Source organism: Talpa europaea (genome assembly GCF_964194135.1).
Source record: "Talpa europaea genome assembly, chromosome: 11".
Taxonomy (NCBI): domain Eukaryota; kingdom Metazoa; phylum Chordata; class Mammalia; order Eulipotyphla; family Talpidae; genus Talpa; species Talpa europaea.
This window is the reverse complement of record NC_140078.1, coordinates 44,409,897-44,433,009: the sequence shown is the minus strand read 5'-3', so window position 1 is coordinate 44,433,009 and position 23,113 is coordinate 44,409,897. Positions and strand designations below refer to the sequence as shown.

At 44.1% G+C, this 23,113-nt stretch overlaps 1 protein-coding gene across 1 annotated transcript in view; it reads right to left on the bottom strand.

The window, feature by feature from the left end:
- DDC (dopa decarboxylase) overlaps window positions 1-22,633 on the bottom strand; it is a gene marked incomplete at its 3' end in the record, with an annotated part of 69,419 nt that extends 46,786 nt beyond the window's left edge. The window contains exons 1-5 of the mRNA XM_084247731.1: window positions 22,427-22,633; window positions 18,420-18,533; window positions 16,052-16,171; window positions 7,818-7,952; window positions 4,680-4,823 (exon numbers count right to left, since the gene is read on the bottom strand). Coding sequence (XP_084103857.1) covers window positions 4,680-4,823; window positions 7,818-7,952; window positions 16,052-16,171; window positions 18,420-18,533; window positions 22,427-22,627 — 714 coding nt within the window. The 5' untranslated portion in view covers window positions 22,628-22,633. The remainder of the gene's footprint in view (window positions 1-4,679; window positions 4,824-7,817; window positions 7,953-16,051; window positions 16,172-18,419; window positions 18,534-22,426) is intronic.
- Window positions 22,634-23,113: the final 480 nt, after the last annotated feature.

The following is a 23,113-nucleotide window of genomic DNA, read 5'->3' as shown; positions in this document are numbered from 1 at the left end:
CTGAGGACATATTTTTCTCGTGCACATGCATCATTCTCCAGGATGGATCATATACTAGGACACAAAACAAACATCAACAGATATACTAAGATCAAACTCATACCAACTATCTTCTTTGACCACAAAGACATCAAGATTGAAACCCACACTACTGGAAGACCATTGGTTCGATGAGGATATCAAAGAAGAAATTAAAAAATATCTTGAGATGAATGATAATGAGGACAACTCTCCAGCATGTATGAGATACAGCAAAAACAGTTGTAAGAGGAAAACATATAGCAATACAAGCTCACATCAAGAAACAAGAAACTACTCAAGGGCCTTCCTGATGGCACAAGGGGTAAAGTCACAACCTATGAAACTATCCACAGCCACTGCAGCATGAGTTTGATCCCCAGCCAGGGACCTACCCACATGGTGCAGCAGACCTCTCCTGACTCACCTGCTACTTCCCTCAGCAGTGTATTTCAGTTAATCTGCCTATTCTGTTCCCCACTCTGTATCTGCTGAATCCTCTCACTCCCTGCACGTCTGGCCTGTACCCTAGTTCTTATATGCATAAATAAATCTTAAAAAAAAAAAGAAACAAGGGAGTACTCAAAGAAACACCCTAATGCCCACCTTAAAGAACTGGGGAAAAATGGGCCTCCCTGGTGGTGCAGGTGGTTGAGCACAGCGCTGTGAGGCTGTCCGTAGCCTCTGCAGTGCCTGTTCGATCCCTGCCAGCCTCAGACAACCCACATGGTGGGCAGACCTCTCCTGTCTTGCCAGCTGCTCCCCTCAGCAGAGTGTATTGTTGGTCTGCCTGTTCTGTTCCCCACTCTGTCTCTGGTGAATCCTCTCACCCTCCCACGCATCTGGACTGTACCCCAGCTCTTGTATAAATAAAATAAATCTTAAAAAAAGAAAGAGGGCCTCCCCTGGTGGCGCAGTGGTTGAGAGCTGGGCTGTGAAGCTGCTGGCAGCCTCAGCAACACTGGTTTGATCCCCAGCCGCTGGCAAGGTTTCCACATGGTGCAACAGACCTCTCCTGCCACGCCCACTGCTCCCCTCAGCAGTGTATTTCGTTGGTCTGCATGTTCTGTTCCCCACTCTGGCTCTGGTGAATTTTCTCACCCTCCCACGCTTTTGACTGGATCCAGTGCTTGTAGAAGTAAAAATAAATAAATCTTAAAAAAAAAAAAAAAGAACTGGCGAAAGAACAACAAAAAATCCAAAAGCCCAGTATACAAATCAAAGCAGAATTAAATGAAACATAAGTTAAAAAAAAAATCCAAAAGATCAATGAAACCAAAAGTTGGTTCTTTGAAAAAATGAACAAAATAGACAAACCTCTAGCCAGGTTCATGAAGAAAAAACAGGAGAAAGCACAAATAAATAGGATCATAAATGAAAGAGGAGAAATTACAGTAGACACAGCAGAAATCAAAAGAAAAATCAGAGATTACTATGAACAGTTACAAGTAAACAAGTTCAACTATCTAGAAGAGATGAACTAATTCCTATAACAATATAATCATCCAAAGCTAGATAAAGAAGAAATAGAACATCTAAATAGACCAATTACAAGCATTGAAATTGAAACAGTAATCAAAACCCTCCTTCAAAACAAAAGCCCAGGACCAGATGGCTTCACAAACGAATTCTACCAAACATTCAGAAATGAACTAGTACCTGTCCTACACAAACTTTTTCAAAAACTTGAGGATGGAATACTTCCAAATATGTTTTATAAAACCAACATTACACTAATACCAAAACTGAACAAGGACATCACAAAAAATGAAAACTACAGGCCAATCTCTAATGAACACTGACACAAAAATAGACGACTGGATCAAGAAGATGTGGTATATATACACAGTGGAATACTATTCAGCAATCAAAAAAGATAAACTTATGCCATTCACAGCAACATGTTTGGTGCTAGAAGGAATTATGCTCAGTGTATAAGTCGGAAGGAAAAAGAAAAATATCAGATGGTTTCATTTAAAGGAGGAATATAGCGGAACCAAATAAGACATCAAGGAAAAAAATAATAACAATACAAAACACAGCACAACAAAACAAAAACAAACAGTTATAAATCAGAGACATCCTGCAGGGGAAGAGGAGGGAGAATGTGCAGAGGGAGGGAGGGAGGGGCACAGGGAACTGTGGTAACTGTGCAAGGGTGTATTGGTGAAGGAAATTCTATGGAGACTGCACCTGAAGGGGGGGAAGAAAATGTTTAAAAATGAACAATGATGTAAAAAATATATAAAAATATATTTAAAAAATCCTCAATAAAATCCTAGCCAACAGAATCCAACAATGCATCAAAAAGATAATTCACCATGACGAAGTGGAATTTATCCCAGGGACACAAGGATGGTTCTACACCCAAAAACCAATTAATGTAATCCAACACATCAACATAAAGAAAAATAAAAATCATATCAATAGATGCTGATATGATTAGCATTCGACAAAGTTCAACATTCATTTATGATGAAGGCCCTCAAAATTTCTGGAATAGAGGGAACATATCTTAGCATAATAAAGGCCATATACAACAAACTCATAGCCGATATCTTTCTCAATTGTGAAAAGCTGAAAGTTTGGTAGGTCAGGAGTCTTCCTGGGCTAAAAATAAGGTCAACACCTTGGAGGCTCAGATGAGAAGTTCTTTGCCTTTCTAGTTTCTAGAGGCTTCCCAACTTCCTGAAACATGACCCCTTTCTTCCTCCAATTAACCCAGTGATGATAAATATATAAATAAAAATATATAGTTAATAAAATATTTCTGCATATAATCTCAGTATATTTGAAAGAATTCCCTAACTTCCTATTTATCATATTCTGTCTAGGGAAAAATACAATTTACCACCATCTTTTCATATTTGACAAAAGAGGGACTTCCTGGTGACATAGGTGGTTGAGCACTACAACCTGTGATGCTGTCTGCAGCCTCTGAAGCACAGGTTCGATCCTGGCTGGCCGGCAAGGGTCCCACATGGCGAAGCAGACCTCTCCTTCCTTGCCCACTGCTCCCCTCAGCAGTGTATTTCTTCAGCCTGCCAGTTCTTTCCCCGCTCTGTCTCTGGTGAATCCTCTCTACCCTCCCACACAACTGGCCTATACCCCAGTTCTTGTATAAAAATAAAAAAACATTTAAAAAATTAAAATAAAATAAAATAAAATTTGACAAGAGATATAGAAGAAGACACAAAGAAATGGAAAGACATCACTTGCTTATGGATTAGAAGAATTAACATTATCAAAATGGCCATCTTCCCAAAAGCAATCTACAGATTCAATGCTATTCCAATAAAAATTTCAATGTCATTTTTCAAAGAAATAGAACACATATTGATGAAATTCATATGGGAATGGAGGGAATGGAGGGAATGGAGGCATCACTCTCCCAGATATCAAACTATACTACAAAGCCATAATAATCAAAACTGCATGGTATTGGAACAAGAACAGACACACAGACCATATTTATCATCATTGTGTAATCCCCATAAAATCCCCACCATCAATTCACCTGTGAAACTTCACCCCTTGTGCTCTTCTCTCCCCTGTTTTGATCCCTTGCCCCACCCCTTGCAAAATGTCTCGTTTATGGTTGTCTGCTGATTTTGTTGTTTTTTTACTATTATTATTGCTATTTTTTCCTGATCCTGTATTTGGTTCCCCTATATTCCTCCTTTAAGTGAAACCATTCAATATTTTTCTTTTTCCTTCTGGCATATTTCACCGAGCATGATCCCTTCTAGCTCCATCCATGTTGCTGCAAATGGCATGGGTTTATCTTTTTGATTGCTCAATAGTATTCCATTGTGTATATATACACCATTATACACAATTATTCTATAAAAAGTAGAGGTTGCAACTAAAATAGGACCCCTAGAATTGATAAAGCCAAAATTATTCTGACAAGGGAGTCCCCAGACCCTGCAGTGTTCTCAATCCTCAACACATATGGGAGTCTTGAAATTTCTGGGAAGCATCCAATGCCTGGCTCTTTCCCTTGAGATTCTGGTAAAATTCACAGACCAGGGCTCAGGCATCAGTATTTTTTGCAAGCTCTCCAGGTAAGTCCAACATGCAGTTATGTGAACAGGGAACTGGGGTCATGACCACATTTCAATTGCCATCACACATGATGTAGCTGTACCAAGCATCCATGGCCACATCAGAATGACAATTCCCAGGCTCTAGTTGCAACTATTTCTTCCACACTGGAAAATGCTTACCTGCACACAAGTGCTATTTGGCTATTTAGATATGTCGCTGCATGTGCACAGCACATCTCTCACAAAGGGCTCACCTTAGTATCCACTGAGGATTTTGTATTTTTAACTCTTTCATGTCTCTTTATGACAGAGCATATGGCACAGAATGTTGCCCAAGTAACACTGAACCATGTCACTTTTAATGGGAACCAGAAACAAGACTTAAAGGTTTAGCAGAGTCTCCCAAGCAGAGTTATCTGCTTTTTCTTTCTGAGATTAACACCAGCAGAAAAAAAATAAAGAAAGCCTTCCTCCAATAATCCTGAGAGAGAACCAGGCTGACACATCAGTACCACAGGATACCTGAAAGTGGTTGGGGTACCCAGACCCTAACCAGCCAGCAAAGCACAAATATTTCCCAGTGTCTCCTGCAGGGAAGGCTGTGGAACTTACAAAGAAAGGAATCAGGCCTGCTGCCTTATCTCTCTCCAGGGCCTCTTGCAAGGCAGATGCACGCAAGGCAAAATTGCCATCTGAAGGAATGGCTTTTAGTTTCACTCCACCAATTAATCCAGCTCTTTCCACTGAGGAGTGTGCCTGGAAAGAATGAGCAAAGTTAGATTGGCATGGCTGTTCCACACAGTTGTTCGGAGAGATACTCCCATTGCTTCAAGCTCAGTAAATAGGTGCTCAGAAAATTCTGTCTGAAAGAAAGAAGCCAACAACATGGCACCATCATTGGGTAGCAGATCTGTCCTCTTTCAGGGAGTCAACTCCTTGAAGTGCCACCCTCTGTCCTTCAGTCTCGACCATCACCGTCTATTGCTTTATCTTAGCCTGGGGTCTGGCCCTTGTCCTAATGGTCTACTTTGAGGCCAGGAGGGCCCAGCAGGAACTGCAGGCATGGAGGCCTGTGGGTCTAGGCAGACTGCTTGCTCCAAACCTTTCCTATGACCCTGGCAGTGAACCCCTGTGGTTTCATGTGAACAATGAAAAAACAGCAAATGCCTACTTCGGAACAGAGTTGTGAAAACGATTAATAATGCCATAGCACCCAAGTATGGTGCCTGGCATAGAAGGCACTTAATAACTCACTATCCTCACTCTTTTCATTTGAGGTTCTAAAATCACCTGTGAAACTTATGACAACTCTAGAAAGTTGTTCTTTCCATGATCTGTGTGTGCGGTCTTCTAACTTCAGATGAGAAGGGAAATGATAGGGTTAAAATGTTTGGTTATTTATGTAACTAACACTCTGGTCTATATTTCATGGGTTAATGTGGTCTAAAATGTAGATCTGACTCAGCATGGAGCAGCTGGAGGTGAGGAGTCTAAAGGAGAATGACTAGGTATGATTGGATAGGAGTCCCGGAGAGCAGTGACAATAGAGCTCCACGAAAACCACCAGTTTTAGGTGGTCCATGAGAGATGACAGCCTGCATGCACCCTGACCCCGAAGTAGAGACTATTGGTGTCCTTCCCTGGTCTTCTTGTTGCGTCCACCCCAAGATGCAGTGGATGCTGGCTGGTCATAGCACCTGGTTACTCCCTTCTCAGGAGAGCTGCTCTCTTCTTCCAGAGCTGTTCTGCCTCCCCCACAAGACACCTGTGCAGGTATAGGAAAGGCTAGTGCCAGTCTCAAGGTGGGCTTCATGCACCAGGTAGCCCCTCCTAGCTGCAGCTGTCTACTTTCCCAGAGACCACAGCTTTGATTTCTCTTCTCCTGTCCTGTTCTGCTCCACTAACTCTGGCAGGGGTCCTTCAAGAGCATCTCCTCAATAAGCAGTCAATATCTACCACTATGCATCAGCTCTGCACCCCAGAATCTGACTATAGAGACACAGGGGAATTATACTCTAGAACCCATACCCATCACTGAATGTAATGAAGTCACCTAACTCCTGTGTACCTAGGAGGGTACTAGTGCACCATCCACGGTGCACTGAGAAAACAACACAAATCATTTTCTGCATGGCTACATTCCCTCACAGAAACCCCTTTGGGAAAGGCTATGCCTTAGCATTCACAGCAACTTATTCTCAACATGTATTTATTGAGCGCATGGGTACATTTAAAAAAGTTTCTTCATGTTCTTCTAGAAAATAAAGGCAATGTGAACACAAATAATTTTCTTCATGTGAATGTGAATGCATGTAGCACATAGAGTTAGGCAACAGCAGACATATCTTTCTGATTAAGCACTGAAATATGGGTATTATATTTATTGGCTGTATATATTTATGAACTAGAACAAAATTGTCACAGTTGAAATGTCTGGCTTAAGAAATTCATTACAGTTAAATATGTTGGGCCTCCCTGGTGGAATAAGGGGTTAAGCACAGCACTATGAAGCTACCTGCAGCCTCTGCAGCATGAGTTCAGTCCCTGGCTGGCCAGGGAGCTACCCATATGGCGCAGCAGACCTCTCCTGACTCACCGGCTATGCCCCTCAGCATGTATTTCAGTCACTCTGCCTGCTCTGTTCCCCACTCTGTCTCCAGTGAATCCTCTCACCCCCCGTACCTCTCGCCTGTATCCCAGTTCTTGTATGCATAAATAAATAAATCTTAAAAACAGTTAAATATATTAGAAATGTTAAGTCAGCTATTCTTTGCAAAATTCATATATTTTGAGTGTAGTATAGTTTGTGATTGCTTTCTGCCCTCATGGAATTACTTCCCTTATGCTGCTCAATTCTCTTTCCTTCTCACACAATTCTGACAGTTTTTTTTTTTTAAGATTTATTTATTTATTTGTTTGTTTGTTTATTTATATAAGAACTGGGGTACAGGACAGATGCACGGGAGGGTGAGAGAATTCACCAGAGAAAGAGCAGGGAACAGAACAGGCAGACTGATGAAATACACTGCTGCGGGGAGCAGCGGGCGTAACAGGAGAGGTCTGCTGTGCCATGTGGGACCCTCACCAGAGGCTGGGATCGAACCGGTGTTGTAGACACTGTGGACAGCTTCACAGTGCCGCGCTCAACTGCCTGCGCCACCAGGGGAGGCCCAATTCTGACAGTTTTTGTTAAAGTTTTCTTAAGTGGACTGGCCAATGAACTCATAATCAGTGCTCCTCATATGCAGACTCCTTCAACCCTACAAAGCACCTTCATGCCCTTTACCTATGTCCTGCCACTACCTGGCTAAGCAGCAACATTCAGGGGCGGGGGCTTTTCCCCCAATGAGTATGAAAGAAAGAATTAATGTGATTTGACTGAGATCACAATACTTAAAGTAGGAGATCTGAGACTTGAGCCCAGGTGGCTGACCCCTAGTCTGACATCCCACAATGCAACTCTTAAGGTGCCAGAGGATTTCAGTGTAAGCCAGTACAGGGGCATAGCCACAGAACCCATCCTGGTGGTCTCCCAACACAGCTATTTTCCTTTCAACTTCACCTAAATTTCCCCAAGAACCCACATCTTCTCTTAATATAGCTCTCTATCTCAGTGATACCTGAGCAAATGTCCTTGCATTTGACATGATTCAGCACAACTTTGTTTTGATTTGATTTGACATAAAACAAAGCATTTAGATCTTGAGGTTTGGTGGGACTTTAGACCAGATCCACAGATAGCTCACTCACTTGGTCTGATGCATAGGCCACCAGCTTCTCCATTACGGCAGCTTGTGTCAGTCCTGGGGACATGGTCTGCAGGTGGCGCGTCACTTTGGTTCGAGCTGCCAGCAGGGCCATCAGGGTGGCTTCACTGGCACTTCCCTAAATCAAAGAAAAGTTTGAAATGAGATTCAAATGCTGCAAAGTAATCAGTGTCTAAACTGATTGTGTGTCCATTTTTTTTTTAAAGATGGATTTGAAACTGCAAAGTCCATTTTATGTTGCACAGAAAACATCTGAACACCTGTGATGCCACTTTAGCTCTTATTAGAATTTCAACATTTCTTGATTAATTTTACATAACAAAGTGTTAGCGTGTACCAAGTTCATAGTGCTACCCTTTTAGCAGGCATTTCCCATTCCTTAGGTGGTGTTATACCATGTCTACCCAGGGAACAAGTAGCCAAGTTCAGGTCGTATGTCCTCAGATAGAAAAAACTTGTTTTGCTTCTAAAATGTAGTGCATTTTTCTTGAGACTCAGAAATTGCCTTGAAGGATCTCTCTCTACCGCTAATATTACAGATTCCCCAAACTCACACAGTGAAGTCCTCACCCCCTCTACCTTAGAATGTGACCACTTTGGAGATAAGAACTTTAAAGAGATCACCAAATTAAAGTAAGCTTACAAGAGTAGGCCCTAATGCAATCTGACACATAAACTTATAAGAAAAGGAAATTTAGACACAGGTATGTACACGCACACAGAGGAAGGCCATGTGAGGACATAGGGAGAGAGTGACAGTCTACAAGCCGAGGAGAGAGTACTCAGTGGAAATCAATATTGCCCATATCTTGATCTTGTACTTTCAGCCTCCAGAACTGAGAAAATAAATTTCTGTTTTGTAAGTCCCTCAACTCTGCAGTATTTTGCTACACCAGCAAATTAATACAACTAGTGTGAAAAATGTATTTTGGCAAAATAGTAAAGGATGGTGCAAAACTCATTTTTCTGACTTTGGGAGTGGGCAAATGATTCAGCAGCCATTGAAACTGGGGCTTGGTGGCACAAGCCACGGGGCTTGACTGGCTTTGCCATGGGTCCCGTCATCTGTGGTGTTTCCAGGAGGCTGAGTGGCAGTGGTGGTTTCTTGCCCTGCTGCCCAAGTGTGTACAGATGGCAGCCAGAGAGCACTGCTCTGAAAGTGGCAGTAGGAGATGGGATTTCCTGCCTAACCCCACAGCGTGCTGCTTGTGGGCAGCCCCTCCCCTGCTGCAAACTAGTCCCCAAGGGATCCTAGGCCTCCCTGTAGCAGGAAGCTGGGGGACAGCTACCTGGAAGTTTGAAGGTTAGCCTGGTGATAACTGGGTTTGAGCAAAAGAGCTGCCCCTCCCCCACCAAGGTTCCAGCGCTTGTCCCCAGAAGCATGCTGTGTGCAGGCCGGTGGCAGGCAATGGGCGTTTAACCACTCACCACCAGTGGTTCCACTGGGGCACAGGCTGCTGGCAGAGGCCAACAGTAATACCAGGTGGCAGTGGTTCCCTTGTGGTTCCCCCCTGGGGCTGCTGTGGTAAGGTTGTCCTATGCTGGAGCAAGCTCTTGTAAAGGAGGTAACAGCTCACCCTGCAGCCCCTGGTTCAGGGCTCTGGGAGAAGCATAAAGCTCCAGTGGGCCAGCTCCAGTGCTATGGCTCCCTGGAGCTGCAGGCAGTAGAGAGACCCAGAGAGTCCTGGCTCAACGTGACAGGATCCCAGTACAGCCCACCCAAGTTGCTGCTGCATTCACTACCCTCCCACCCACACCCCCAGCACCAGCACCAGGTGCAGAGTGCCTCCAGCCCCACTGAGGCTGGCTCTGTCTGTGGCTTCTCAGACCCACCAGTCTATGAGCCTGCCCTAAGGTCAGGGCGAGTTGGGTTTGTGCTGCCACCAAGTTTTCCTTTTTATATTTGGTACCAAATCATAGAATGGACCAATCAGGTTCAAGCCCAGCTCATTAGTTAATTATTCAGATCAAAAAATAAGAATGAGCTGACTGATGCAAAATGGTCCCATCGGTCACTTAGGATTGAAAACAGTCCAATCAGGCTTGCAGGCTGGGGGACACTGAAAGAGGATATAAGGTAGGGCAGGAACCAGCTTAGGAATTTGTTCTTGGCCTCCAAAGAAACAAAAAGTATTAGCAGCAGTACTCTGTAGAAAGAAGAGCGGCTGAAGATTTTTATAAAGACCTACCTGCTACATCTGCCTCCAGTCCTTCCCTGACATCACCTGAAAGGAGCACCATAAGCCTTGGTCTGGTATCTCCAAGAGCTGTTTGTTGTTGGTGTAGGCCAACAACTCACAAAGACCTGTTAGCACTAATAGCTCTGACACCACCTGCTGATGACTGGAGATGACTGGCACTACTGGCCAGTGTTGTCCAACACTGATGACAGCTGACGGGCGCTCTGTGTTGGGGTCACCTTTGAGAGCTGTCCACCACTTCAGATAATCTGGCACCACCTCCCAGGGCTGTTGCCTCCATTGCTATGTGGTCCAGCTGCAGTGTTATCTCAGTGGACACACCTGTGATCACCTTCAGTTGCCACCATGAGTTGGATCTAAGCCCATTGCTTACTGGTGTGCCTTGAGCTCCAGGCCCTCATTGACAGGACAGCACCACCTTGCATGTTCTGTAGCTCTATTGCATCAATTCAAATATACATATATACTATCTTCTTAATTCAGCCTTAAATTGAGTTTTACATTTTCATCAAATTTTATTTTCATTAATAAAGATTTTACATATGGTTAGGGGACATGACTAGCAGAGTTAAGTCAGCCATTTCATGGATCCAAGTTCCATGTCAGCAAATATGGGCCTTCCTCTCTATGTGCCCCCAAATTTTGTGAGTTATGAATCTACCCATGGCCTCATTCACTTCTCACTGGAAATGGAACAGGAAAAGCTTCTGAAAAGATGCAGCTCTTGATGGCGAGAGTCCTCCTTCTCATCTAACACTCAACATTGGATTGCAACCCCCTTTCAAAATGTACCCACTGTCTTGAGGCATTGGTGCTCACATCACCCCCAAAATGTTCATTATCCTCTGATTCACATTCTAATGAAAGGCTTTGAATCACCATGCCAGTTAAGTTTGGGTTTTCCTTTGGAATCTAGCCAGAAGCTATGAAAAAAACTCCCCTACTTTAAGGGAGCAAAAAGTGATTAAAAAAAAAAAAATGAAAGAAATTGTCTTTGAAGCATCCAGAACTTTGTGCAAGCTTGTCTTAAGGCAACCTGCAGTTTGACTGAGTGGACCATGAAGACTAGAGGATTTTATGACCTTTTGGAAGTGTATCTGTGACTGGGATTGGTTGGATGTGTGGGTTCCTGAGCTGAGAGCAATAATGACACCTTTACTTTATTGTGCAGACAAAAGTTACCATGGTGAGCCTGCTAAAAGGCAGAAGGAAACATGGCAAGACTGATGCTGTGAGCAGAATTGTCCTTTTACCTTCTGTGTTTTCAAGTGTCACCCCCCACACAGTGAGAAACTGATTTTTTTTTTCCCATGAGAGATTTCAGACCCAATTAAGAGACCATTTTTGCAGCCCTGTTTGTCCAGCTCAAAGGAGACTTGACTCAGATGTCCATCAATCATAGGCTGACAACTGGCAGCTGTGAGTATGGCTTTGAGGGACTTGGTGTCCCTTAGTACTTTGGCCCCTTGACCATCACTAAGCTCATGTGCTCTCTGAGACCTTGAAAATTATAGTGGCCTTGATCCTGGGAAGACGAGGCTTCCTGCTGTGAATACAGACATGCTGCCTACGTTTCAATCAAGTGAGTTTGATTCCAAGGGAGATTGTGTGGAAGCAGGACTGAAAGAATACTGCCAGGATTATTCCCAACAATATGTTGGGATTTCCATTGTCTCTGGCAGATGGGATTGTCTTAAAGGAAAAGATCATTGAAAGATGTAACACATGACTTGTGCACACCTCTGGCTGCTCCAACCCCAGCCAGAGATCAGGGCTGTGAACAACCCACAGGCCCAGTTCTTAGTTGTCCCAGCTTGGTCTCTAATTAACTGTTGTTCTTGGGCATGATTAAAGACCTTTCTGGACTTTTCTGGATAATAAAGATTATCTTTATGCAATTTGAACCTTATAAATACCTGGAGGTTGAAAAATGATGACATAAAACACAAGAAATAAGCTAACATATAGTGTAGTTCAGAGTAGCTCTTCCATAATAAAAAAGTAGGCCTTTTATAATAAAAAAGTAGGTCTTTTATAATAAAAGTACACCTTAGATTATATGGGGTGTCTGTAAGAATTTTGAGAAGGATCAAATTAGAGAAATAATTTTGGGCTGCTGAAAAGAAGTGAATGTGAAATTGATTCAGTTATAAGATCCAAAGACTCATAAATATGTATTTCTGTTTTATTTTGATCTTTGGTGAGTAAATGAATGATGAATATGGGAGATCCATAGAGAGAAGTTGAAAATGTTAGAAGATTATTTCATGTCATCCCAAAGGGTGTCCTCTGAAATATTATGAGAGTGAATTTTTTTAAATTAATTAATTTATTTATACAAGAACTGGGGTACAGGCTGGATGTGCAGGAGGGTGAGAGAATTCACCAGAGACAGAGTGGGGAACAGAACAGGCAGACTGACGAAATACACTGCTGAGAGGAGCAGCGGGAGAGACAGGAGAAATCTGCCGTGCCATGTGGGACCCACGCCGGCTGGGATCGAAGCTGCACTGCAGAGGCTGCGGACAGCTTCACAGCGCGGTGCTCAACCACCTGTGCCACCAGGGGAGGCCCGAGAGTGAAAAATTTTATACCACATAAATATCTCACATAACATTTATCTGAATTGTAACACATTATAGAAAATCATGGAATATAGTCTCAAAAAAGATCAAAACAATGGGAAATGTTAACAATTAAAATCATAAGCAAAATTCCATATAGAGAATTGTATTACATTATCCTAATTTTGTTTGCATACACACACAACACAGGTATGAAGTAACACTGAGAGGAAGCATTCCAAAAAAGCTTCCAATATTTTTGTAACTGATGTCCAGTTTTCCATGAAAAGGGGAGAAAGCTTTTTTTAAGCTGAACCAAATTAACATTGAGGGCAATAAATTATCAATGTGAAAAATGAAAACAGTAATGTGCAGAAAATCATGAGAAATTCACGACAAATACAGAGGAGAAAGTGGGCCAAAAGGAAAATAAAGAGAGAAATTTAGAAATGATGGAAAAGGTAAACAACTTGTGAAAAAAATGAAAGCAGATAATAAGTGGTCCACAAACAATTACTAAAGTAAAATAGAGGGGGAAATGTCCCTGGTGAAGAAAGAGCTATTCTTGGATTAATAGCCTTCCAAGTTTTAGAGGAGGGGGGTCAAAATGAAAGGAACAAATGAGTAAACCTCATCCTGGCAAATGTGTGGAATTCTAGAAAAAACATAGGCCTGGGTCCTCCCTGGTGGTGCAAGGGGTTAACTTATGAAGCTGTCCGCAGCCATAGTGGCACGAGTTCAAACCCCCGGCCAGATTGCTACCCACATGGTGCAGCAGACATCTCCAGCCTTGCCTGCTGCACCCCTCAGCAGTGTACTTCAGTCAATCTGCCTGTTCTGTTCTCCACTCTGTCTCTGGTGAATCCTCTTACCCCCCATACTTCTGGCCTGTACTCCAACTCTTGTATACATAAATAAATAAATCTTAAAAAAAAAAAAAAAGAAAGAAAACATAGGCCTGAAGCAAGCATCCAGATTGTGTGTAGAGTTAAATTATGCCCAGGCCTGAAATTGAGTCCAACTGAATTAAAAACCAGAGTCACCTCCTTGAACCTCCACTCTCCCTGTTCCTTACAGATTCCGTTTTCTTTTTTGTCAATGTCTTGTCCTGCTTTTTATTAGAGAAGGAGAGCAATGGCATCCCTGGAGAATCTGGACTAATGTGCCACTAGACAACAGGAGAAAATGACCCCCTCTGAGATGAAATGCAACTGACGGGGCAGACTGGGGCCCCAATGCACAGATCCCTTCCCCAAGTAAGCGGGCTTGTGACATCCTATCTCTGAGTGTGGTCTTTGCCAAGGAGGTTGTTTGGGCTGCACAACCTCTGAGAAGAAGAAAACTGTTTAGGAAAACTGAAATACTTCACATTTCCATGAAAATTGTTGCTATTACTATGCCACAGTACGGTAGATAGCATCATCCTGAAGCTTTTCATATCCTAGATAATGTTTCCTTGTCCTCAGTTCCTTACTCAGAATCACTGACATTGGATAGAAAGTACACTAATCTAAAGACTGTGAGGAGAGAGGGCGGAGTGAATGCTTCCAGGGCTGGCCACATTGGCCTGTTGGTTTCAAAGAAGTCAGTCATGAGTCACAGAGCATGGCTTGTTTATCAAGTAGATCAGGATCCCTGCGTCAGAATGATCTGAGATACATAACAGAAGGCAATTTCTTCAATCCCAAGACCAATGGGATTGAATTTCTAAGAAGAGAGTCATCAGTGCTCTGGTGCATGCTGGATGTAGTCAGCACAACAAGGGAACTTGCTGCTGTGACTGCTGTAACTAAGAACCTTGATACAGGGAAACTGTCCTGGATTATCTGAGTAGCCCCATCTATTCACATGGGACTTTGAAAGTAGAGAATCTTTCTTATCTCTGTTCAGAGGGAGATGTGACAGTAAAGGAAGGATCACAAAAATGGAATTACTGTTGGTTTTGAAGATGGAGGAAGAAAAGGGTCATGTTTCAGGAAGTTGGGAAGCCTCTAGAAACTAGAAAGGCAAAGAACTTCTCATCTGAGCCTCCAAGGTGTTGACCTTATTTTTAGCCCAGGAAGACTCCTGACCTACCAAACTGAAATAAAATATTTGCATTATTGTAAGTCACTAAAAATGTTATTAAGGTGATCATTTGTTACAACAACAGAAAACGAATGCACAGGAATTTAAAAACCTTCGTCTGGGCGGCAATCCTACATTTGGAAATTAGAGCTGGCTTCCTACATTATAGTTTGATCACAACAGTCAGGCAATGTCAGACAAAGGCAGCTGGGATTTGGTGTTCTCACCAGCAAAAGGGCAGGTTAATAGACAACTTAACTAGCTCTTAGAGCCTTCAGGATGACAACAGCTGAGAAAGGAAATCCCCCTTTCTCCCTGAAGTTAACCAGGTTTTCCCAGTACTACTATCATAAATTTGACTTGAGAAAAATGATGCCAGGAAGGGTGATGGGTTTGGTAAAGTCCATCTTCTGTGCTAGGAAATCTTTAAAAAGCACAGACTCCAGGCCTCCCATGGTGGCACAGGGGGTTGAGTGCAGTGCTGTGAGGCTGTCTACAGCCTCTGCAGTGCTGGTTCGATCCCAGCCGGCCGGCGAGGGTCCCACATGGCACGCAGACCTCTGCTGCCAGTCCTGCTGCTCCCCTCAGCAGTGTATTTTGTCAGTCTGCCTGTTCTGTTCCATGCTCTGTCTCTGGTGAATCCTCTCACCCTCCCGCGAATCTGGCCTGTACCCTGGTTCTTGTATAAATAAATAAAAATAAATATTAAAAAAAAAAACCCACAGACTCCAAGTCTTCCTAGTTATATTTGTTCTGCAGACCCTGGTGGACAGATATTCCACTGTGACTGTCATTTGCAGCCAGTGGCTACTCTCAAGGGCACATGTCAAATGAACAGAATGAATTAAGTTGTAAAGAAAAGGCATCAACCTTAGGTAAACGCCTGTTGCCCAGGATGTAGTGTCACCCTGGGGTCAGCACTGATCAATGGTGAAGATAAGGATCTGCACAGACTGGGTCAGGCTTGACTGGAGAACTTCCCAGCTGGGAACCAATGGGCAAGTCATCTTACTGCTCTGTGCCTTGGTTTCCTCATCTATAAAAAAGGGGTGTTAAAGTGGCCCCCAGTTCATAGTGTTGTTGTAATAACTAAATTAGTTAATGCCCGGAAAGTGCACAGGCATGGTTAAAGGCAACAGAGACACACAAATGTCAGTTGTGTTATTATTATTTTCTGGAAAGTAAAGGCAGGAGTCTATCATGAGTAGGGATCTGGGGGAAATTAGTAGGAGAGAGTACTGTGCTCCTAAACCAGATCCTACTGATTCCAAGAGCAGTTTTTCTAACTTTTTTATTTGCCAGAAGAAATATGAGGTCTCTATCCACCTGCTACTGTGGAAGCCACCCATCCCAGAAAGCCTGGCACCACCCCTCCCTGGCCTTACCTGGATCACTCCGCCCCCCTCTCCTGATTCCCCAGCCAAGAACACCTCTGGCAGCTGCAGCATCTTCCCGAGCCAGTCCATCATCACTGTTTCCAGCTCTGTGCAGGCTGGGCTCGCAGCCTATGGAGGGAGAGAGGACAAGAATCAAACACAGGCCTGCTGCCCGCAGCTTCCTGTGCACATGTGATAAAGGCATGTGACAAAGAGGAAAACTATTACTTCTGTCATGCAGATTTTATCAATTTAACTAAAGGTGTTAAACATTTGCAAGTGGTGGGAATGAATGTGATGACACACTTCCTCATGGCAGAGACCCAGAGACTGCCAAGGGGCCTCTCAAGGTGGACATGATGCTGTGTGCTTGACATACATGAGACCCCTCTTCCTTCTCACACTCAGAAAATGGAGGGAGTCACACAACCTGGATGGCTGATATGTACAGAAGTGATATTCTACTGTACGTGAGGGTTTGCACATTCCTAATGGTGATCTCACATCCTCCACCTCAGACTTGGGTCCATGGAAATACCGCTCTCTGCCCCCCACACTACATCTTAATTCTCTAGAGTCTGGCATGGAAAAAGAGGCCAGGTCTTGCAGAACTTCAGGAGCAGGGTAGGGTTAAACTTTCTATTCAGTCTCAGATTAAAATTGCCCAATTTCAAATGTTATTCAATGCCCAAAACATGTACTCCTTGACGCATCAGAGAAAATGGTGGGAAGAAATGCATGGATCAGCATATTAAATGCATGGATCAGAAATGCATGTCCCATTGTGCCATAGCACTAGCACCATGTGCTTGTACGTTCGGCCATTTATTTGCAGATTTAGAAAGCTCACTGGTGAACCTTCTTCCATAATGGATTGGAATGAAATGGACTGAGTAGAGAAGAGGGGCTTCTGGGGTCCTGGAAAAGTTACTGACCTTTCCTTTTATGCCCTCAGAATGGTGCTGTATGGATTCTCCACTCTGGAGATGCATGGGAAGAGCTGGCTGGTCATGGGTTTCCGTTAATGGTGGATTGATCTCCCCCATTCCATGTGGTCTCACTGTGGTGCTCGGAGGAGCTCTCTGCCTCCCTGCACACACCAGCCCATGGTACACTGCTAGTAAGAATAAGCCAGGCTTTCTCTCTTCTAGGCATTTCAGGCAAAGGGTCTTACCCCATTTGTGTTAAGCCCACTCCAAACAAAACAATGGCATTTGCCATTAGGAAGTACAGGTCTTGGCTGATACAGCCTTGGGGATAGCGAGGCACCCCAAGTGAAATCAGATTGTCCTCAGAAAGAACAGACACAGTAGGATAAATGTCAATTCACCATGAAGATAGGATAGCTCTGAATGAGCAAAGCTGAATGAGATCTGCTGTAATATCTAATGAAAGAAAATGTCCTTCAGCAGGAGGTTCAGTCAGCAGAAACAAAGGAAGGTCACCAAGGCTATACTGGCCATGCCAATGCTGCTGTCCCTTTGGGGAGGGAGGCTTGGGCCACCAGACAGAGAAGTAGTTCAGCAACTGTGACAGGAGCTAGGGATGACCCCTGAATCCTTCTTGGGGCTGTGGACCTACAGTTCCTCAGCAACTCCTGGTACCCCAGTCTAAAGAGTAAGCAAGGCTGGATGCAGTGATCAGCTGTGCATTCATAAATGGCAGCCCTCTGATGGACCTCAGGCCCCTCTTCAGCATGAGTCATTACCCACAAATCCACTCAGCTGCAAGACACAAGCAAGCCAGTGGCCACTCTAAACCTGAAAGGTCGAGGGCAAATCTGGCCTTTGAAGAAGTCCCCACAGTGTGACTGTCTTGAAGTTCTTAACAAAGTGGGCAGACAGCTTGACTTCTGAGCACCCTGCATTTGGAGTGACAGAAATCTTTCCTGTGCTGTGCTTAGAGCCACATAGAAGAGCCAGTCCTGACTGCCCTTTTGAGCACACACTTTTCTAGGCATTTTATCTGCAAATAAGGTGGGGCTGGGACTGGAATCATGGAGGCAGGAGCTGGCCCCATTTCTAATGAGGCTTCTCCCAAAACAGTCTCTGCCTAGAGACTGGCATAGGCATTTCTCAAAGTGTTGGTTGTATAGAAATGCTCTGTCTGCTTGTAGAAATGCAGATTCCCAAGTTTGAGCAGAAACTCCAGGGTACTTCTAATAAAACTCTGTTATGCAGAGTTAGCTTTTGGTTTTTGTCATATTTCGAGGAAGGACACTGTATTTCCCTGTATTTCAAATATGTATTCCCCAATGAGGTACCCTCTTCAGGGATGAATCCTACTTCACTCCAACAAGTTGGCACTGCCACCTGTTTATGTCCTTGAGAACTGGTGCCATGTCCTCATCAACCCCCCAGGATTGCCCAATGCTCACCCAGGAGAAGCCAATGCAGCCGATGGCCCCACACAGCATGTCTGCAAGCATAGCTGGGTACGAGCTGGCTGTGGGGAAGTAGGCGAAGAAGTAGGGGCTATGCCAGTGTGTCACCTGTGCAGAGATGGACAGTTACTAGAGGTGCGAGGGAAGCCAGCACCATGGGCAGAGGATCCAGCTACCCCTGTTCATAGCAAATGATGTCTTGAAAAAGAAGCTCGTTTGTGAAATTCTTCTTACGTGTGCTAGCTAGTGAAGGAGCTGCACCTGAAGACAACCTCTATGCTAGAAGACTGCCTTTCCTAAAACTGCTCCACATATGTAAAGTCTATATTAGAAATAAAGAAAAATATCTGATTCTGAGATTTCCCCAGCTGGTCTTACAGCTGCCTCCTCACTCCCTTAAACAATTCATTCCTCCCACCTTGTGTGTGCTATCGTTCCCCAGAGAAATCAAGGATGTGTGCTCCAATTTTTGCTTCTTTAACTTTTTCTTGCCACTGACATACCATCATCTAAGAAAAGAATAATGCCCTAAAAATACTCCTTCCCCCTCAGTGGAGAAGAGCATTTCCAGGGATTGTCACTCAGTCTCCATTCCGGGTTGTAACCACAGTACCAAACCCCCGGAGACATGAGCAACTCTCTGTATCTCCTACCTCTGCATAATTCCCTCCTGCCCATAACTTGTTGGATGTTGGAAGTATCCGTGTTAAGCAATGTAGCCCCTGGGATTCCTGGGTTGCCTCAGGCAATTGATCGCATCTCTTTGTGCTCTAGCCTCTGTCAGGTGGAACTAAAACAAGTATGTTGGTGTTTCTTATAGCTCTAAGGTACTTCAGGCCTGTTTCAGAAATCTCCAGGCCTGTGAGGTAGCTGGCTGAATTAAATTGTGAGCACATAGGGTAAGAATCACCCAATATCCTGTTTGAACAGGTGGACGAAATTGTGAACTGGAAGGTCCTGCCTAACATCTTGTTTAAACAGCTAGGCCCATCTGACTAACCAAAGGCACCATGCTAGAAAAAAGGTGCTATATCCTGACTGATAATTGTTTTACAATGTCCTGTAGGTCTCCTATGTGCAGTTAGTAAAACTCCTGACCTAGGGTTACTGGGTCTCATTAGCATGTTTTATTGAATACCCGTGTGGAGACTTCAGATGCTAATGAGATGGGCAACCTGTGAAGCATATAGCTCTTCTGCCCATGTCCCAATATAGCCTGACCCATAACTTGCTATGACGTTGTTCACCTCTACCCTGCCCTGGTGGGCTGACCCCTTAACACCCTTTACCAGATTGCCTCAGAAAGTGAGACTAGAAATTTCCTCTTCCAGTGCTGTGTCCCTTGAGCACAAGATTAATAAAATCTTGTCTGGATGTAATCTGTCCTGTCTCTTCATTAAATTATTTTATAAAGGGCTAGAACCTCTGAAAGAAAGCCCAGGTTGGTAACAGCTGTGGAGATGTTCTGTCAATGTTAGTCACTTTCACAGAAACACAAACATTTCTTCCTTGATAATACAAGTTATTAACAGTCCATGCTATGTCTCTTAAGACATAGCATGGGAGACCCCCAGATTATGAAATTGACCAACCAGAAGTCCATTCAACAGGATCTACCTGGTTATGGGGACTTAAGACCTGGTCCCACTGTCACCATGACCAGCCCACTCTTTGGGCTGAGGGCAGGTAAGACCCTTGGAAGGATGGGAAGTCAGTAGGGATGTTAGTGGTGGCCTGGGGTCGAGGGGTACACAAATATTAGGGGCCCAGGGAGGATAAAGCAATTCAATTTGGGTGCAAGAGGTGTGGCCAAGGGCAGGGAAGGAGAGAGGCATCTCAGTGGAGGGACAGGGCAGGGAGACAGGCAAAACTTGGAGGGCTCAGACAGAGAGGTTGGTCGGGATCATGAACCTGTGAGGAACAGTAAGTGTGTGCCCATGGGCCATAGTACTTTTAAGAACTCAAAAAAATGTTTTAAATTAGAAAAAAAAGTAAGCTTTCAGGTTAAAGAAAAATAATTAAAATATTAATATATTTATCTTTATGCCAATGCATTCATAAAGCATAATTTTCCATATACCTATGGAGGGTGTGAAAATGTGGTCTTCTCAGGGCCTCCCGGGTGGCGCAGGAGGTTAAGACGCAAACTTTGAAGCTGTCCACAGTCACTGCAGCACAAGTTCAATCCCTGGCCAGGGAGCTACCCACACAGCGCAGCAGACCTCTCCTGACTTGCCCACCGCTCCCCTCAGCAATGTATTTCAGTCAATTGGCCTGTTCTGTTCCCCCATCTGTCTCAGGCGAATCCTCTCACATCCCACACCTCTGGCCTGTACCCCAGTTCTTGTATGCATAAATAAAAAAAAATCTTTAAAAAATGTGGTCTTCTCCTTCAGGCACCAGGAGCTCCTCATTGTCCCTCTCCCCACTCATATTGACACCTAGGAAGAGACAGAAGAATTCCTGACTAGGGATACGTATGTTTTGTTATTTTTTTTTTCATTCTCAACTAGCACACAACATTGAGGTAAAAGACCCTGCATTCACTCCATAGACAACCCAAGAGCTTATCTATGTTCCCTGAGATCACAATTCCCACCCTAAGGTGCTCCCTCAACCGGTGCACTGCCCTGTGCCGCTCTGGGTCTAACCTCTAACCCAGCAGACTTCAAGTTTTGCCCTGGAGTATATGCTTTGTGTCCCTTCCTTTCCCCCCCACCCCAATTCAAGTGTACCCCCAGAGTGGTGGTATTTGGAGGTGGACCTTTGGGAAGTGACTAGAGTTAGCTGAGAGCATGAGGGTGGGGTCTGCAGGTAGGGAAGAGTGCGCAGGAGTACACGGCAAGAAGTCAGCTCAAGAATTCTACCGGAGAACTCAGTCTGGAGCACCTGATCTTCGACTTTCAGCCTCTAAGTGTGAGAAGTAAATGTGTGTTTTCTAGGCCACCCGCCTGTGGTATTTTGCATGGCAGCCAGAGCAGACTGGACACTCCATTGGCCTGACATTTACCACACCTCTGCCCGGAAGGGTTTAGTGCTGAGACGTTTAGTGTGTTTGCACAAACTCTAAGAGTACTGGAAACTTCACTGCTTCCCTCACAGCATAAATGTCAAGGGGAACTCCAGGGAAAATGGAATGTGGGCACTGAGCTTCAGAGAGGCCTTTGATGTTGGTACCCGACCAGTGGGGCACAGAGCCCCAGAGTCAGTGCTGTGTGACCTGGGTCACAGGTCGTAAGGTCACAGGGACTTGGCATCCTGTCTGAAAATGAGGACATAAGATTTAAGGACCCAAGATCCTTTCCACTTTTAGGTGCTACTTCCTTGGCAGGGAAAAATACTACTGTGGAAACAAAGTTGTGACAAATTCCCTTTACATGTGAACTCTCTGCTCCCCTGAGTGAAGTGCAGAGACAACTGTCCTGGATCCTTTTTGCTCCTGTCTTTGTCCCTCAGTACCACACATGCTAGCTGTCACTCACTGTCCACTTTGTGTTGAGCCTCTGGGCAGCAGCCATAGCACATTGCCCACCCTCAAAGTAAATAAAGCATCGATTTATTTCATACATACTAATTTACCCTTTGCTCAACCCAAGAATAGCAGGCGTGGGCATTATTTTGAGCATCTAGCTTGAAATCATAGCTCAGGGTCATCTCATTTCCTTCAATGTCAGGTGTCACATGCCCACTCACTCTGTACCCCATTCTCAGACAGAGACTTGACCTGAGGGCTGTGGGGGAATAGCACACTCACTGCCCTTGGAGCCGTACCATCTAGGATGCCAACCTGGCTCCATCGTTTATGAGCCGTGTGACCTCAGCTGATCAGCTAATCTTTCTGGGCCTTAGTTGCCCTCAGCTATAAAATAGAAATGACATGAGTTTCTCTCCATTGTTATAATTGTAAGGATTAAGTGAAATAATATAAGTGAATTGCCCATGCCCAGTGGGTGCTACTTCCATATCAGCCCTCTGTCCTCTAGTCTTAGGTACAGACTTACCCCTGGCATGATAATCTTCTCCACATCATTAATGATATCCTCAAATGTGTCAGGCTCCTGGGGGGCAGCAGAGGGTATTAGGGGGCGCAGATAGCCAGGCTCCACATCAGGGTACACTTGTCGTCCCTCAATCCCTTCCATGTAGTCAGCCACATAATCCACCATCTCTTTCCCTCTCCTTCGGAATTCACTGGCATTCATGGTGAGTGGGCTTCTTCAGAGAACTGTTCAGAGAGAGAGGAAAAAAAAAAAATCAAGTGGCAAACATGACAATCTCTAAACTAGTGGGGCAATCCCAACAAGTTGTTAATGTTACCGTGGCAGTGACTCAAATACCTGGTGACAGTCAGATCCCAAGTAAGGAGCACTTTCTTCCACATGTGGATAGCATGGAAATGGCTCTGGATTTGGAGACTGTGAGAAAAGCTTATATTACTATTATCCAGCTATTCAACTAAAGACAACACAATATCTCAATTTTTTCATTGTCTATGTCAGAAAGATAGGCTCAAACAAACATTTAATTTCATGTTCCATTCCAATTTTCATAACAAATGTTAGTCTAAGTCCTCCTTTCCCTTTACTAGCATGGAAGACAGACAAGGAGTTTTAATTCTTTGAGCATCTCTCCTCATGAGAATTGAAGATACTAATCCTGAAGGTATAATCATAGATGTATTAAAGACC